The sequence below is a fragment of the Aspergillus thermomutatus genome (assembly GCF_002237265.1).
Source record: "Aspergillus thermomutatus strain HMR AF 39 chromosome Unknown NODE_4, whole genome shotgun sequence".
NCBI classification, from domain to species: domain Eukaryota; kingdom Fungi; phylum Ascomycota; class Eurotiomycetes; order Eurotiales; family Aspergillaceae; genus Aspergillus; species Aspergillus thermomutatus.
In genome coordinates this window covers 252,484-269,847 of record NW_020798052.1, presented here as the reverse complement: position 1 = coordinate 269,847, position 17,364 = coordinate 252,484, and the positions used below count along the sequence as shown (strand labels likewise).

The 17,364-nt window shown below is 50.0% G+C and overlaps 1 protein-coding gene across 1 annotated transcript; it reads right to left on the bottom strand.

Annotated features, from left to right (window-relative positions):
* Positions 1–819: 819 nt before the first annotated feature.
* CDV56_109634 (uncharacterized protein) lies at positions 820–16,989 on the bottom strand (the record flags this gene model as incomplete). Its single annotated transcript, XM_026763253.1, has 8 exons — positions 820–2,149; positions 2,200–2,332; positions 2,388–2,582; positions 2,639–3,368; positions 15,495–16,301; positions 16,351–16,507; positions 16,642–16,874; positions 16,924–16,989. 8 exons carry the CDS (start codon positions 16,987–16,989, stop codon positions 820–822), a joined length of 3,651 nt encoding a protein of 1,216 aa, XP_026618798.1.
* Between the last annotated feature and the right edge of the window lie 375 nt (positions 16,990–17,364).

The following is a 17,364-nucleotide window of genomic DNA, read 5'->3' as shown; positions in this document are numbered from 1 at the left end:
GTGGTGGGGTGGCATGTTCCTGGGTGGGTGTACTCCGTATATGTAGGTAGGTGTCAATAATAATGATTGTACGATGGAGGTAAAGGGTTGAAAAACAAGTCAGATGATGGCAGGGAACCTTGGTTCGGATGTTGATGTTTTGCTGCTTTGGGTTAGTGCGTAGCTCTAGATAAGAAGGGATGTGTCACATGACTACCCTAGGACCCTGTATCTAGAGCCAGCTCCACAAATAGTTCACACACAGATCATATGCAGACCTTATAGGATGCCATCTTGGCCATTACTAAAACTGCTACTGCTGCTACTGCAATAAACCCTATCAATTTTGCCCAGGACCTGAGATCCCTACATGTAGATGAATGGAGAGTGAACCTCAGTATAAGAGAAAGAAGACTCGTCAAAGGAAATTCGTGTCATCATGGTCGTCAAAATACGCAGTATATCCTTTCAGAAAACAACCGCACATTCCACAATATGACCCAAAGGCACCATAACGCTGATCATCCGGAGAATGAAATCAATGCAGAGGCCGTCGGCGGCCGACGCTGCAACCATTAATGACCCAGAACCAAGGCATCCTAACAAGGACCCAGGAAAACTCGCAACATCGAAGAAAAAGGAAGAAAAAAACCAAACGCAAGGACAAGGTCTACTGAAGACCGTACAGACTTTCATTCCACGCGCCGATGGAACGAGGGGTCCGTCCCCTTTCTAACCTTCTTGAACATGAACAACCAGACAACGAATGCAAAGTCGGAAGCCGAACCACCCGAGTGGTCCGCGCAAGTCTATCGCATATTTGAAACGTCGAGCCACGGATCATCGACGACGAGGCATGGCACCTCCGGCTTTCATCGGCTGTAGTCCCAGCGGCACTCCGCCAACCGGTCCGCCAACTGTGGCTTCGGTGATGGTCCGTCGGCGCTTGCTTTCGTACTCTCCCTGGCTGTCCGGCCGGCCCATGCGATCCAGGTCGTCGTCTTCCCGTCCCCGCTTGCTGGACCCCAACGATCCACCCATGGTGGAGTATGTTGGTGCCGAGTTGGAAGTCACAGTGTAGTTGTCCGAGCCGGTTCCATTGGCTGATGTCCCGCGGGTGTCGCTGACAATGTTATAGAGACTACTGGCAGCGATCGGTCGAGGAGGAGACGCGTAGCCCGACGCCCATTGCGGAGGAGGCCCACCACTTGTCCGTGGGGTCATACGTCCAGACCCGTTCTGCTGCGGGGAGCCGGTGATGTCTGTTGTCAGTTGCGAATGCTCGCCCGTCAGACTACCGACCGAAGGGTTAGTGGTATAGGTGTAGGAACTCCGAGCGGCGCCGTAGCCCGCATTGTCATGGTGCACGTAATCAGACTCGTGCTCGGGGCCAGACTCGCCCGCCCCGGGAGCAATGTGTCCATTGCTCTGGGAGTACCGGTCCACCGGCTTGACATCAGAAGTTTCCGTCTCCGACTGTCCGCCCGGGGCCCGTCCCGCCGGTGGCGCCATCTCGTTCTTGATGTAAGAATGAGGTGGCATCGTCTGGCCATACTGTGACAGGTGATGCTGTGGAGCGTAGTGTGGGTGGGAAGAAGGAGCAGTTGAATAGTATGGTTTCGAACTGTCATACCCGGATTGGCTCTGGTACGATTGCATGCCTTGCAGGTTGTTGTTGCCGGGAGGAGTCGTCGCTGGGGTCGTGGGCATCGACCGTGCGTTGCTCAACGTGGTATCGATTGACAATGGCTGAGTGTTCGGTACGCCAGAGTTCATGCCTTGGTTATTCCAGTCATACGAGCTGCTCTGGTTGGAAATGCCCATGAGACTCGAGGCGCTGGCGGGCGGAGTGGGAAACGTATGTGCCCGGTCGAGGGTGGGACGAGCACCAGGCTGCGAGGACATCGTAGGGGGCTGAGGCATTTGCGAAGGAATGGGGTTCTGCATGGAGTGATGGTGGTGCAGAGCGGGCGGCTGAGAGGCTTGGGGAGTTCGCGCAGATGGTGGGCCCTCCAGTCGCCGTTGTTGCGATTCCTGCACGACCATATTCGTCCGAGTCTGGTTTGTCGGATGGTACAGCAAACCACCGATATTGTGCACGAACAAGGGGTAGAGCAGATCGGTGATCTTTTCCTTGTTGGCAAACTCCAGAGCGCGCTCGAAGGGGATCCTGCATTCGATTTAGCCATGAAGCCTCATCACGACTTAATAAGCACATACCACACTCCCTTTAGGTGCATAGGGCCAATCTTGACAACATGGCGGACCTTCTCGCTTTTGAGGATCCCGTCCCGACGACCTCTAGTCATACCAGCTACGTTGAGCAGCTTGGTACCGTTGATCATGTGGTTGTCTATTCGTTGTTAATAACTCTGTTCTTCCGTCCGTGACGGTTCAGAAATGCTTACCCTCTCGACGGGCAACACAGACGCCCTTAGCTTCTACCTGATAACAGAGGCTCCCTTCGTCTTCCCACAAGGTGGCAGTGACTCGCGGCTTGGCACCTGGGGGCGCCAACTGCCCAGAGGTATCATAGACAAACCCTTGCATCGGTGTTCCCGTGGTGTTGCCATAGCCCGGCGTTGTCACTGTGTGGCTGTTGACTGCTAAGGCAAAGTTAGTACACACAAGCATGGATACAAGACTCAATGTAACTTACCAGGCAAAGGCAGCAATTGAGCAGGCACCTGGCTGCTCATCGATGTCGTTGGCGGGGGTGGCGCGGGCTGGGTCGAGGCAACACCGCCAGGATAGGCATATTGCGAGTAAGAGCTGGCAGGACCATAGGTCGAGGCTGGCTGCAGGACAGGCGGTTGCTGGTGATATTGCGGATAGTGGGCCATCGCTCCTGCCGTCGCCGCTTGAGAAGCGTACGGCTGCGTGGATGAGAGATGCGACGAGTGCACATCCATGTAGGATTGCGTTTGGTTCATGCTGCCCAGGGGGGTAGGATTCGGGTAATAGCTGTCGCTCACCGGGTGCTGAGCAACGGTGTAATCCTGCGGGGCGGACGATTCCAGGGAGAGACGGCCGGGGCCACCAGCTACAAGATCAACAGACGGCGGCGGAGTCCTGGCCTCGCTGACAGTCGGTGCGGTCCCGGACGATAGGCTTGTCCGAGCGCTTGAGCTGGTCGAACCTGGAGCCGACTCTTCGTAGCTCGCCCTGTAGGACTGGCCCGAGACGATCGGCTGCGAGGCCGTGGGAAGACTGAGTGCCGGAAGTTTGTCACCAGACAACAGAGGTCGTTCCGCGGCGTGGTGGTTGTACCAAGGGATATCAACAGGACCTCTTGTGTGGACCTGGGAGATCGACGGTAGCTCCAGCTTTTCGGTTTGACGGGTAACGGTTTGAAAGTGTAGTAGCAAAGGAGCACTGGGAACGTCGAACTATGGGCGTCCGGCGTACCGTATGTGAGATATAATTCGTACCTGTATATTGCCGTTCTTTTCTTTTTGTTCTTTTTGTAGAGGTCACGGATATGAGATTCGATGTCCGCGTCCAGAAGTCCGTCGTTTTCGTAAGAAACAAATGAAAAAGCCAATTCTCACGAGAAGGACTTGTGAAGTTCAAAACTGAGTTGCTTCAGGAAGCGGTGCAGGTAATGCAATGATCAAATCGTGGAAGGTCGTCGAAAGTCGTAACCGTGAAATGTTTCAAGACTCGTCGCTGGACAGAGGAAATCGCTATGCAGGGTGTACTGACAGAAATCTACATCCACTAAACTTTTCTTCGACAGAAGGTGTGTAGTTTTTGGTCGTCACGAACAAGATAGCATGGAAAGCGAGACGAGAAAGGGATCGCAGATTGGTCAACAAAACTCGCTCAACCAGATCAGAAGCAGGGAATCATGGGTCTCGTTCAAATCGTAAGGAAGATAGGGATGTGAGGGGCGACGCGAAGTTCCAGCATCGAACGTCGAAACACTGCTTCTCAAAAACCCCCAATGTTGTGTGCCGAGTCGAATGTAACTGGTGTCTATCAGGTGGGAAGATGGTGATAGCTCGTTGCAGGTCAGACACCGCTCGACGGATCGACAGTGGAGTCAGAGCAGTCTAAAGATAATCGCAGAAGCAGAGTAAGCAAAGCGTTCAGGTCATTAACAGGGTCATGCAGAAAAAGGAAACATGAAGCATGGAAGGATGGAAGCAGAGTGGTTGAGTTGAGAAGATCAAGGCGGGATCCTGTAGGTATGTATAAGAGCCATCCAACAAACGGAAGGGATGGTACGGTGACGACGCGGCAAAGGGAGACTGGTGCAGGATCATAAAAATAAAAACAAATAAAAAAAAGAGAAAAAGCAAAAATAAGGAAAAAAAGAGAAAACCTTCTAGTTCGGCGGCAAATAGAAGGAGAAAAGAGAAAAAATCGAAGATCAAACTCTCAGAGGGTCCAGATTGGGGAGATCAAACCAGAAATGGAAGACGAGGCTCGAAGGCGGTGGGAGGCAAAGAATGATTGAGTGCATTTGCATTTGCATTTGCATAGGACATGGACATGGACATGGACATAGGACCAAGGACCAGAGGAAGAGGTCAGGCAGACAGGGAGATCATGTACGGAAAAGTGGAGGCTGGGGGGGGGGAGGGGGAGTAATAGTCCCAGTCCTGGTAGAATGGAGAATGGAGAATTGGAGATTGAGAGATTGGTGTAGACTGGTACTGGTACTGGTACTGGTAGGTACTGGTAGTACAGCAAACGCAGGACAAGACTGGACCTCTCAGGCTAAGCCTAATAGAGCTCTGCAGCAGCTGGCCCAGGACAGGATTGATTTGTGAGACAGGTCGGTTGGAGTGCGGAAAGTGGAAGAGAAGGAAAGGGTTGGTTAGGAAAGAAAAAGGAATGGTGATTGTAGGGCTATGGGTACCGACTTTTCTCTCTTTTTCCCTCTGATTTAGATTATTCCCTTGTCTTGCCTTGGGAGCTGCAATGTCCTAGGGTAATATTGTATGCATGCATGTACGGCAGAGAGCTGGGCAGGGAAACTTAGATCAGAGGTAAGCTCTCATCCATGGAACGAAAATCATCAATCCTGAATCAATGGATGGGCCGAGGGAGGGGAAGGTTGGTAGCGACGATTGTGTAAACTTGGGTTGGGAGGGGAAAAAGGGCGAAGAGAGGGGGGGGCAGCCGCTGGGCTTCCGCGTTTTAGTGGGAGGCTGGTGGTCTTCTAGCCAAAAGAGGTTTGGGAGGGAAGAGGGAAGAGGTCGGAGGAGGAAGCAGCTGTGAGGTAAAATGGAGGGAACAAAGAAAGGGTGGATCAATCTCAGACAAGGAGACCAGGACGAAGAAGGTTATTCCGGGCGTGCAATAGACATAGACAATGACAGCCTTCGAATATCGAAAGAAGGGTTCCAGGGGGATAAGGCAAGCCAGCAGGCACGGGAACCTTCAGTCTATCTTTGGATACCCGTTCACCCACCAAGCTATGGCGGAGACTGGTTGTATGTATCTTTCGATCGAAAGAAGGGTGACTGAGAAGCGAACTCAAGTCTCCAGCAGAACATGTAGTAAACACAGCAAGGTAGGAGATCGGCAACAACACAATCAATGAACGCAAATATAATGGAAAATAGTAGGCAATAGCAGTAGAGTAGCAGGAACAGAAATGTCAACATACCAACAACACGTGTAATGACGAGACGATGTTCTATCGATAGACAGTGGGCTGGATAAAACTGCTGCTGCGCGGGAATGTAAGAGTAGCTGCAAGGCAACTTGGGTGTTGCAAAATGTTTCTCTCTTACCCTCTCTGCTGATGGATTTCTGCGTCGCTTTCCTTCGTTTATCTAAGCCCTCCCCCGACCGGGTATGGATCCTTATTCCTTCGGTGCTGGAGAAGCAGAGCAGAGACAGGGCGGGCACTTGTGGATCGCTCGACGGTCCGTCAACAAACTACTGCTTAGTAGCAGTCCTGGTTCTTGGACAATAATAAATCAGAAAAATCCAATAAATCAAAAGGACAAAAAAGAAATTGTCAAGGAGTTACTGTAGACAGGGTACGAAGATTAAGTGTAATAATAAGAAAGATAAGAATTTAAAAGAAGAAATCATGATATAATGACAATAATTTAGCACGAAAAGGAAAATGGGATAATAATAATAGCAAATACCAGGAAGGAGAAAAAAAAAAATAAAAATAAAAAAAGAATGAAATAAAAAAAAAAATAAAAATAAAAAAGATGTGGATCGGCTAAGCAGTAAACGATGGAGAAAGTGGCAGTGGGATTTTCTGGGTAGAAGACCGTGCGTCTTTTTTGGCAGAAGGGCGGAGAGATACACCGTGTGGACGGGATCTGCTGCTTCTTCTGCTCCTGTTGGTACTTGTAAGGTACCTAGGCTTGATTCTTCCCTCACTGTGGCAGGATTCAGAGTCTAGAATGAACCTGAAGCCCAATGCTGGGTGTCAAGCTCAGACAGACATACAGAGAGATACAACCACAGAGAGAGAGAACGATCCTCGCTCGCAGAACCGCCACGAAGCAAGGACCACCGCCGACCGGATAAGCTAAACAGGTCTCCGGAAAGGAACCACCGTTTGGGTTAAAGAGGACGATGATCTTTGCTGAAGCGCTGTCTTGCGGACTCGGCCACAGCGATTGGTCCGAGAGAGGAAGGATAAATTTGGTACAGCACAGAACAGCAGGTGGCAGGAATTAAATGACAGTCAGGTTGTGCAGGAAAATAGAGTAACCAAGAATAATAATAATGAGAGGGGGGGAAAAGGAAAAGGACTGAAATACCTGTTTCAAGAGCTTGAATAGTTGGATTATGGAAGAGCTGCTGATGACGGTGATGATGATGGTTCAAGGAAATGAACAACGTCTGTTTCTGCAGGGTCGGGCAATGGTTAAAAACAACTCACGCACTGCAAATCAGCTCCAGGATCACTTCTTGGATTCAAGAGGAATGAGCTGTTGAAGCGTGGATAATTATTATAGTAAAACACCATGTCATTACCTCTGTTCCATAAAGCTCAGGGATTATCTATTGTACGTATTTGCGGACCTAGGGTCAGTAAGCTACGAAAAGAGAATAATATCAAATTGTACAAGTAGTTTGGCCCCATATTCCTCTTGATCCCATCAAATTACAGATAATTACTGACGGGAGGGTTGCAACTTGCAACTTCGAGACGAATACTGCACAGGCTATCTCCAGAGCAAAGTGTTGGGATCGATCGTGTTACTGTAAGTAATTCGATCGTCCTGCACTGCTAGGATGATGCTGGATCGTTTTAGGCGGACGATCCGTGGCCCAATCTAAATGCTGAGCGAAATTATTCCTTTTCCTTTTATTTTTATGTATCTTTTTGATTTTCTTTTCTTCATTCAGGATCGACAAATGACAAGACCTTCTGACAAATTGACGAGAGTGTTTGAGTGACTTAAGGATTGTTGACAAAACATTAAAGCCATATTCCTTGTACCAGTTGTACCTCTCCCAATTGCAGAATACCTTTGTTTTCAACTCGAGTTTATAATTGACTAACAGAAATTCCATGACTTCAATCAGCCAGATGAACCATGGTTATCAAGAGGTTGTCTCAACAACGCGAACCAGGAAATCAACCGACCGAATCCAGTAATCCGTCAATTGAGAGGGATACCAGTAGCAGAGATAAAGAACCATGCAACTGTGATGACTGCAATGCGCAGCGCTGATCGAGATGAAAGCTTGAGGCAAGCAGTCGGCAAGCCAGTCCTCGCGCCAAGTTATGTATGCTGTCAGGTTGAGCTAAACTCGATAGTCAACGCACGAAAGATTAGACAAGTTGCAAGTTGCAACTAGTCCTCCGTAACTACTGTACGATCATATCGATACTCGATAGCGAAATGCAAATAAGACAGCTGCAAGATTTCCGCAAGTCTAAACGGGCGGTGGATCATAGAAAGATAGCACCAAACTACTGTCATGTAGAGAAGCGAGAAGCGTTTGGTACAGATCCAACGATCCACGAACCTCGGATACGTCGAACAGGTAGGTAGCAATCATTGCCCTTCTACCAGTACGTTACTGCTCCCGTCGCCTCTCGACTAGGTTTATGATAATGACACCCGCAAAACACCGAAGACATCGGATTGGTTTTTTTTTCCGAGCGACAAGTATCGCTTTGACACTTGTAAATCACCATTTCATGGAATGCCGGATGTCAATACGAGCTGTTTACAAGGGGCTCCACGAGCGGACTAGAGGGCGCCAACGATGAGTAGCTTCCGACCAAGTGGATCCGCCTCGGGGGTAGAGGAACCCATTGGCCATGGCGTCATCCCCAACCCTGCTAGCCGGTCCACTAGTAGATATGTATCTATTGGTGTGGGCGACTGTATGTATCAATGGATTAAGGCTTCGGGACGATCTGGTGGGCGTTATGGTGCGGACTGCGGGCCCGCCAGATACAAACCTAAAGAAAGAAAGAATGGAAGAAGGAAGGGAGGGGTTTGAAAGCAAGACAGCTCGATCACCACTTAGTCAAGACAATTGGATTGTGATTGCTGACAAAGTATCTAAAGCAAGCTGGTCATTAGCGTTGAAGTTGGGAGTGGTGGTCAAATCCGAATCGCCCAACATTCCAGACCCATTCTCCACTCTCCATTATTCTGTGGAAGAGTACACTCACTGTATGGAGTAGTCAATGCTAATTCAGTAAATGTATCAAACATGAGGCAATTAAGTAAGTCTTCTTTCAAAAGGGGGGGAAATGTCAGCAAGTGAGGAAGGACCATGTCACACAAAAAGCCGCAAGAGAAGAAGAAACCAGCCAGGATGAGCGAGATGACAGGGATCGGTGCAGATGGCAGGGATGGAACCACTGGTCGAGAAAGCACCACGAAAGTCGGCGGTGGCGCGCGAGGAACAGTCGATCCAAGTCCATATTTCTCATGCTATCATGGGAGAATCTATCAACAGCAGATATGAGCGCCGAAGAGAGGCCCGTGTCAAGACTGATCATCATCAATTACCTACAGAGTACTGTTTAGGTAAGTACTGGTGTATGAAATTCCGTAGTAAATCTTGACTTTCAACATAATGATGATGAGTCGGATGATATCAAATTTCCAGCAATAGTCGAGTGAGAATTGACGCATGAATCAACTAGTTCCCTCATTGGAAGCTTCTATGGATACCGCGTCTGACATGGAGTCTTGGATGTCTTCCAGAATGCTGATGTATCAAAACCTACAAAGTCGGTCAAGGGAGCAGCCCAACCCCGTGACATGTCCACGATCCAGGCCGGAGTCTCAATCAACTTTTCCCTTTATTGTGTTGTACGTACTTAATTAAGTATCCTGACTCTTACCAAATTAAGTGCTCGTAGTAATCCTCCGCGTGATGATTGTGTCTAACCAAGTTAACCAACCCTTTACGGAGACTATCAATATCTGCCAAGAGTCAAGATCCTCTATCAGAAAGTATTCTCCAATAGGATGATGTGATCTATGCCAATACTCCATGGTAGGTATTGTTGCCTAGGGGTAGTAAAATCCCAATTCGATTGACGGTCAAAAGAGTCAAGTCAATACTCCGGAGTATCGAGTTTCACATCATTTGACCTCTCTGTGTCTACCATCCTGTTGCAATAGAGTGTCTAGAGCACTAAATGCTAAGAAGCCCAGGCTCTTCCCCACATTGACCGGTTCTCTATCATCATATCAACCTACCGGACTAAGAAGCTCAGATCCATTCTCGTCGACCCAATACTCCGAGGAAGTTATCCCCATACAATGAAAATTTCTCTATCTTCGACAAGCGCAAGGGCGATATTGCGGTAAGCAGTGAAGCATCACTCAAGGCCTCACCGCTTTTTAAGATATACTTATGGTGGACGTCAAGCAATGTCAGTTGGACAGGTCCTATCATTTCAGCTGTCCCATGCTCGGCTGACAGGAGAAAAAGGAAGATTGATAGGCCAAGACGAGTCTTCTTGGATCAACTCTCGACCCCTTGCGTGAGGCGGGGCTACGGGGCTACCAATGAGCTAGTAATAATACGACTAGGCTAGTACGGCACACGTACGGGTACTACCGTAGGTACTGACCAGTCTGATATTTATCATGATTGATCCTCCAGGCTCCAGCTCAGACTCCACTCCGAGACGCTGACCCCACCACAGTTCTGCGACGTGCTCTGAGTCACCCCACTCTACTAGTCAGACTCATATTACTCAATCCGTTCATTCGAGCTATCTGACACAGTGATATGAAGGTATGCCAGACTCACTGTTCTCTTCTCGAACTCGCTGCACGACAGAATCAACCACTCGCCCAACATTCTGGCATCTTTCCTTATCGACTCTGGCGGCCACTCACACACAACCACCGCATAGCGGTGTACAGACTATATATGAGCCTAAATAATGAGCAGGGAAAGGAAAAGCATAGTACCGAGCTATGTAGCGCCTGAAGAGGCTAGAGGAAACTTGGAAAAAGGAATCCGCGGACGATCCTCTTGGGCACAGAAGAGCAGTCCTTCGTAGGCCAACTTGAACGGAATCAGTCCAAGTCCATTCTCCATTCTCCACGTTTCTGCTTGCCTTGAGATTAAGGCATAGCATCTAGTAATGCTTATGCACTCGGTGCAAGGAATTGTGCCAGTTCGATGCATGTCGAATGTATGTGCATAAATCTTGTTCGACTTTATATGCTCATGGTTGACGCCATGTGCTTAAGTCTACCTTGCAGGTTTCTGCCTCTGGGTCAACCCATTGTGGACTACAACCTCCCTAAGCGATACTATTGACAGACTCTAGATTGCCTTCAACATGGCAAATTGATCGATGAATCATTGTGATGAAGATCTACTGTGGTCATGGCAGACATGCTGCGGACTGTTACCGACGGCCCGACTCCCGCAGCCGCAGTACATACAGCAGATCCGTGTGGGGTGCTGTAGCTCCTATTCCTAGTCCATACTCCAAGTCTCTAAGGTCGTTTGAGCTTTGTAAGCTCATCATCGTATGATCCATTTGCTGGGGTCAACTGCTCCATGAAACATTGGAGATGAGTAGGGACAGGTCCAATCACAGGTTCCCATCTACTGATCGGATCGAGCATAGGCGCCTGCGGAGTCTTTTGAACAAAAGCAGTCAATTCTGACCCCGCTCGCTAACTCATTAGCCAAACTAGCTGGATGCTTTAGGTTCCGCAGCACAACCATGGATGAAAGCCAGCCTCAACCGCCTGGATCTTTAGACGGCCAGGGCTTTAGTCGAGAGTCTAGTCTTGGCTCTAGGTAGTCTTGGTGCCAGGTGTCAAGGCCTAAGGACCAATGTCATCCAGTCATCTGCCGAGTTGCCGCTGGTCATTGCGCTAGGACGGAATCCGCAAATGCACTGGCAATCAGTCAAGGCCAATGCTTGCAACCCTGCAAATTGCAGGCCTAACTTGGTGGCTCTGGAGGATGGTGATTAGCCAATCAAAAGTTTGTTGGACTGGTTCTTCATGACCATGGCCTGGAAAATGTGGGGCTTTCTTTATGGTTTGATTGACTGGTCTCAGTTCCTGGTTTCTTTATTATCTCTCCGTACTCCGTAGGCAACGAGCGGGTTAAATCGGCGCAGCTCAATCTGTCCTCTCGAGCATCACTACTCATGAGTCAGGAGTTATTGTATGTAGGCCTTAGCCAGATTACTATCGGGCCAATCATGATATCAATCAGGCTCACGCTGTCTATTGATCACCAAGCATAATGGCCATCAATGCCACTAATTTAAGCAACGGGGAAGGAAATCGACTAAATCAGACTGCTCCGAGTACTCACAGTAGCGACGGCTGTACCTTGCAGCTGCCATGCACTCCAACATCCGCACGTAACCTATCTTACTGCTCCGTATCCAAGACCAAGAACGAACGCAGCGAAGCTAGCGAAACCAACTATCTTTCTCGGCCTGGGCCTAGAAGCGACGTTTCGGTTTAGCTCGCAGCCAAGGACAGGACAGCAGTTCTTGACTCTGCAATCTGCATCCTGCAGGAATTTACCCAGGATTACTCCTATACCCCGTGGTCTACTGCACTCCGTATCCGCATGAAGCAGGTACAGTGCAGAAAGGAATCGGCTCTACTTTTGCAACTTGTATGTATCTAGAGAGTAACTTCGGGTACTGTTTCCTCGGTGCTCTGTCCTTCCTTTAGTCTCTCATAGACTCTGGCAGTCATACACGAATAGAACCCCTCCACGTTACACCGGACTGATATCGTTCGTGACCGGTGTGACATGGCAGGGATGTTACGGAGACATAGGCACTAGGTACCCCTGCTATGGATAGGTTCATACCGTCCTACTTGCAGTATCGGAATTTCCCTCGCCAATCACAGCTGCCAGCAGAGTCTAATCCACAGGACAAAGATTGTCAACAAGTCCTCCGTCTCCGTACAGATACAGTCAGCAATCAGCATCTTGAAACTCGACATGTGCAACCTTTGTATGCTGTGCCACTCTGTGCCTTCTAGAATCCGGCCTGGATGGAATACCCAGCCTATGTGCCTCATGGCAAGTTCCGAGGTGATCGCATCGCCTCGAGTTTTTCAATCTTCGCGAGAACGAAGGTGTAACCTCCACCAGCAGTCACAGGGATGCACCCATGCAAGCACTCCGAGAATATCTCCGCTGGACATTTGACCATCGACAGGGCCGATTTCACCTACCCTGGTGATCTCTCGCCATGCTCGAGTCAGCCATGTCCATGTCCATGTCATATTCTCCGCCCCTGACCGAAACGAAACGCCGAGGAACCAATGATCTACAAGGCTCCTGTCTTGCTGATCCTGGTGGCGCGCGCGATAGTCCGTAGATATTGCTCCGAAGTGATCCGCTGTCTTGATAGGTTGATGATGCATGGGGGTTAGATTATCAGCGCCAACGGTCTGACTGTGCGGAGTATCAGCTCCAGCTTTAGCCTTCAGCTCCTGGCGCTTGCTGCTACAGTCTACAGCCTAGTCCTACAGGAAGTGCTGACTGCTAAGCATCGAGGGCCACGGGATTAGGATAGTAACTGGTGATTATACATGATGTGCATTGCAGGTAATTAACCTTACATTGCATCCCGTAGCTGCCTTTTTGCAGGATGCAGAGAATAGCTTTGGTGGTCAATAGGGTCTAGGACAGAAGGATCTCACTTGTCAGGCGACACATATATTCCTAGGGTCCGTTATCTTCATTCAACGAGTCCTCTCCTTTCGTGCTGTACCCTTGTAATGTATTGAGTTAATGAAATAAGATCCGACATCTTCCATCCCTGCCAGGATCAATCGCTAGGATGATCTCTGGCGTGTAACCACACAAAGCAGAATCCCTGTTCCGTCTTGACTTTGAGACTTGGACAAATCCAAATCCCTAGGTCCGCACGGAGAACGTAGAATATCTGTGCAACAAGCCATCGACAAATGACCAGGGTGTGTGAGCATACTGTCGATGACATTGCGCCAATCCCTGAAGGTAGAGTTGAACATACAATCGCAGTCATCACGGACCTCCTTGGACTCGGAGGGACTTCCTCAGATCGTCCTCATCCAGATGAGCGTTATCCGGAGTGTGGCCAGGCTCTTAGTATCTACGGTACTATCTACTCAACGAGAATAGAGGGGCAAGGTGACGAAAAATGAACCACAGCCATTGGTGGAACAGATCGCTCATCCTGGCCCTGCACATGTTTGAGGGGCGTCAGAGGCGGATCGACTGGCTGTGGGAGCGACCACGTAGTCGACGAGGGGACACGGGTCACCCGTGATGCAGCGAACCGTGAGCCTCTCTTATCCAGGATGTGTATGTCACTGGGTAGAGGAGAAGGTCTAATAATAAAATACTGGCAATGAGGGGACTAGCTGAATCAAGGAAAAGAACAACTGATCTTGAATCGGGCCCGAGACTACTCACGTCCGCCAACTGGTCAAGAATCACCACTTGGCACCTGGTCACAACAACGGTCAAGTCCGTCAGGTATCATCCAGAAATGATTGTATCATTAGTATTACCGAGTCAGAAACTATGGTAGCCAAATAATCAATCAATGATCGATTCATGGCCTGACCGCCGATACCCCCTTCGCCCTCGCCATCCCCCTTGCTTGATGGCGTGGCGCTGGCTGGAAAGGGAATGATTCTTACCCTGCTCCCTAGTACCGGACATAGTACAGTAATTACCCCAGTGGAGCAGGGTCTGCCAGGTCTGGCCATTCTTAGCTATCTGATTCTGGCAAAAATCGCTATGGCAAATGGCGGGATCCAGGTTTCAGCTGCAACGACCCGTTGGTGCATATGCGAGTGTTGAGGGACCAGGGTGGATGTACTCCGTGATAGATGATGTTGAACCGATCCACGTCCATCCCCGCTTGCCAGATCATCATTTTTGATTGCCTTGGCTTTGGTCCTTTGTCGACTGTTGAGGTGTTCGCTGACTCCGGAGTGGCTCGCTTGCGGGAGTTGGAGATATCAAATGGGATATTCACTACGGAGTGCTGCACATGACAAAGTTGATACTCGTGATCTCCAATGCAGAGGTTCTGAAGGCGCGGCGGTCACCAGTCGGTCTGTTCATGCTCAAGATATGACAAGCATGATCTACTTTGTCTCATACACTTACAGACTTACAGTAGCCAAAGTGATAATCATCGCTGAAATGATCCATCATCTGTCAAGAAATATTGCACACAGTGCATGACGTAGCCGTGTTTTTCTGTATACATCTGTACTACCTTAGAGTACTGTGTACAGCACAGCCCAATATGTACTTACTGCGCCATTAGGCAGTATGTGCTACCTCGATCCTCTGCATGACTCGGCAGTGCATGAATCACCCAGGTATACACGTGTATCTGCATACAGAACGAAGACTTCAAGACATCAGCATCATGCCCAGATCACCACCGCAGGAATGTAAATCTTTTCCTTGCTCATCCAACCCAGCCAGCCACTACTATCAACAGTCCATTGACCGCAACCTTGTCCTCACCGTCTTTTCCATAGCCGAACTGCTGAGTTTCGATCTCGAAGGCTGATAGTATCCCTCTCATTGTACTCCATTTCCCTGTATCTCAGCTCAACTTGTGCACCGTACACTGATGCTGCACAAGTCCTTATGCCTTTATGCAAAGCGATGTAGTCAACCTTATTTTGATGCCGGCGTCGACGTCGAGTACTGTAAATGTAGAGTGTATACAGCAGATGTACCTGTTCTTGAGCTTGTGATCAACCTTGGATATGAACAGAACAAGGAGGCATGCAGTCCGTATAGCGGCAGAGTACTGTACATCGGACAGGGATATGGCTTGGAATCAACTTGATACACTGCACGTTGACCAGATGCATAGATGTGAGATAGACGTGCTTATATGTAAGTTTATTAGGACTTCGCGCTTCATATACTATCGATTGACACTGACACCGAGGTGGTTCTATTGCACTATTCTCCGGGATTGAGCTTGCGGATGTCAGTGACTATATACTCTCATCATCAAAAACCTGACGAGCAAGCTCCAACACCCTGGCATGAATCTCTGGGGGCGCCGCTACCAAACCCACATTCTCGCTGAGCTGCCTCCCCATGCCAAAATCAAACGCTTTCCCTCGCAGATCCGTAATCTTGCCCCCCGACTCCTCATACACCAGCATCCCACCAGCGTGGTCCCAGACATAAGGATGGAAATCCCTCTCCTTCGGGATCCAAATCATCACATCGCAAGCCCCAATGGCAAGCGCAGCGTACTTGACCTGCATGGACCAGAGATCCGTCACCGTTTCCTCCGCGATCCCTAACCCATCTCGCACAGCGAGATGCTTCTTCACCGCGATGAACGGGCTCGCCAGACTGTCCGCAAGGCGAAGCGCGCCGTCTCCCGCCGAGCGAGCCGGCCAGAGCGGTTCTGCCGGCTCAAGACGCGAACGTGTCAATCGCCGCGTCCAGGCGCCATGGCCCTTGACAGCAGCGAGCATCATGCCGTCACCCTCCCTGTCGACGTCATCCTCACCGACCCGCGCACTGCGGAACGCAAGATTCGGATACCCCACCACGCCCACCTTCTGCTCGCCGCCCTCGACGAGCGCCACGGAGACGGCATACTGCTGGCCCTGGATGAAGGCTGCCGTCCCGTCAATGGGATCCATGATCCACGAGCGTCTGGCCCCGCTCGGCGTCATGGCCTTCATCATGGACAGAAACGTCGACGAGATGATGATGGTCACGAGGAGGAGGATGCTTGCCCAGCTCATGTGTTGCGTTTGTACGACGGTGAGATCGTGGTTGACGGGGATCCAGTGGAAGGCTATGGCGGCGACCACTAGAGAGAGGGACTTGCCATTCCGAGGACGGTAATCAGGAGGACCACGCGTCTACCAATGCAAAGTTGGCGAATCCGAACAGGAAATTCGTCGCGCCGACCACCATCGACACTGCGGCGGGTTTGTTGAAGCCCACCATCGCGAAGAGCGTGGCCGAATAGTACATGAGGGTGTTGAAACCGCCTAGCTGGGATACTGCAGTCCCATTAGCGCTGTGGAGGTGAGAGATACGAGGGTACGTACTGGCCATGACCATGCTGGCAGTGACGAGAGCCCGCAGGTTCTCTCATACTGTGAAGAGCTGTTTCATCTGCCACCACAGGCTCCTCTCTGCGACAGACACCGCCGCTTCTTCGATGGAATGCTGCATCAACCGGGCTTTTGCATCTACCTGCTGATCGGTGGCCACTTTCCGTGCCTCTTCACCCGGCTATGCGAGATTAATTGACGAGGAGTCTCGGGGCACCGTGGCATTGCGGCGCCCAGCATCAGGGCAGGAATCGCCCCGATCAGCGCGCCTCCGGAGGTGATGGAAGTGATCAACTCTTGCTGGCTAGAGGATAGGGTTTTGCCTAGGTCTGTTCCAGTTGACCAGTACAGCGGAGATGACGCCAGTATCGTAGCCTACAGTTGGTTAGGTTGAGCTCCATGGCATATCGGTGTGGATACTAACCGAACAGGAATCCCCCATGGACACCGTACAGGCAATTAGCCACACAGTCTTTTCCGGGTCGGTCATCTCGATCGAGTCATCTGGATTCTCGTCTCCAAGATGCTCATCATGGACGGCTTCATCGAGTCGGCGTCGGAATCCATTTCGGCCAATCTACGTCGGTATACTGGGCACACTGGTATAGAGAGCTAGGATGGTACTGACTGAACAGTGAGGTCAAAGCATTTATATAGGTTGCATCCATAACCCTCACGCCAAAACCTCGTCAACAAAGCCGAGCACACTTGAGAATCGACAGATATCATCAAGCCGAACGAGACTCTACGCAACATGATCCCCAGGTTTCCCCGCACTGATTCCCCAGCGATCTGCATGTTGACTCCATACTGTTCAGTGCATTCATCGCAGGGAACATCCGGCTATCAGACATCAGATACCGGC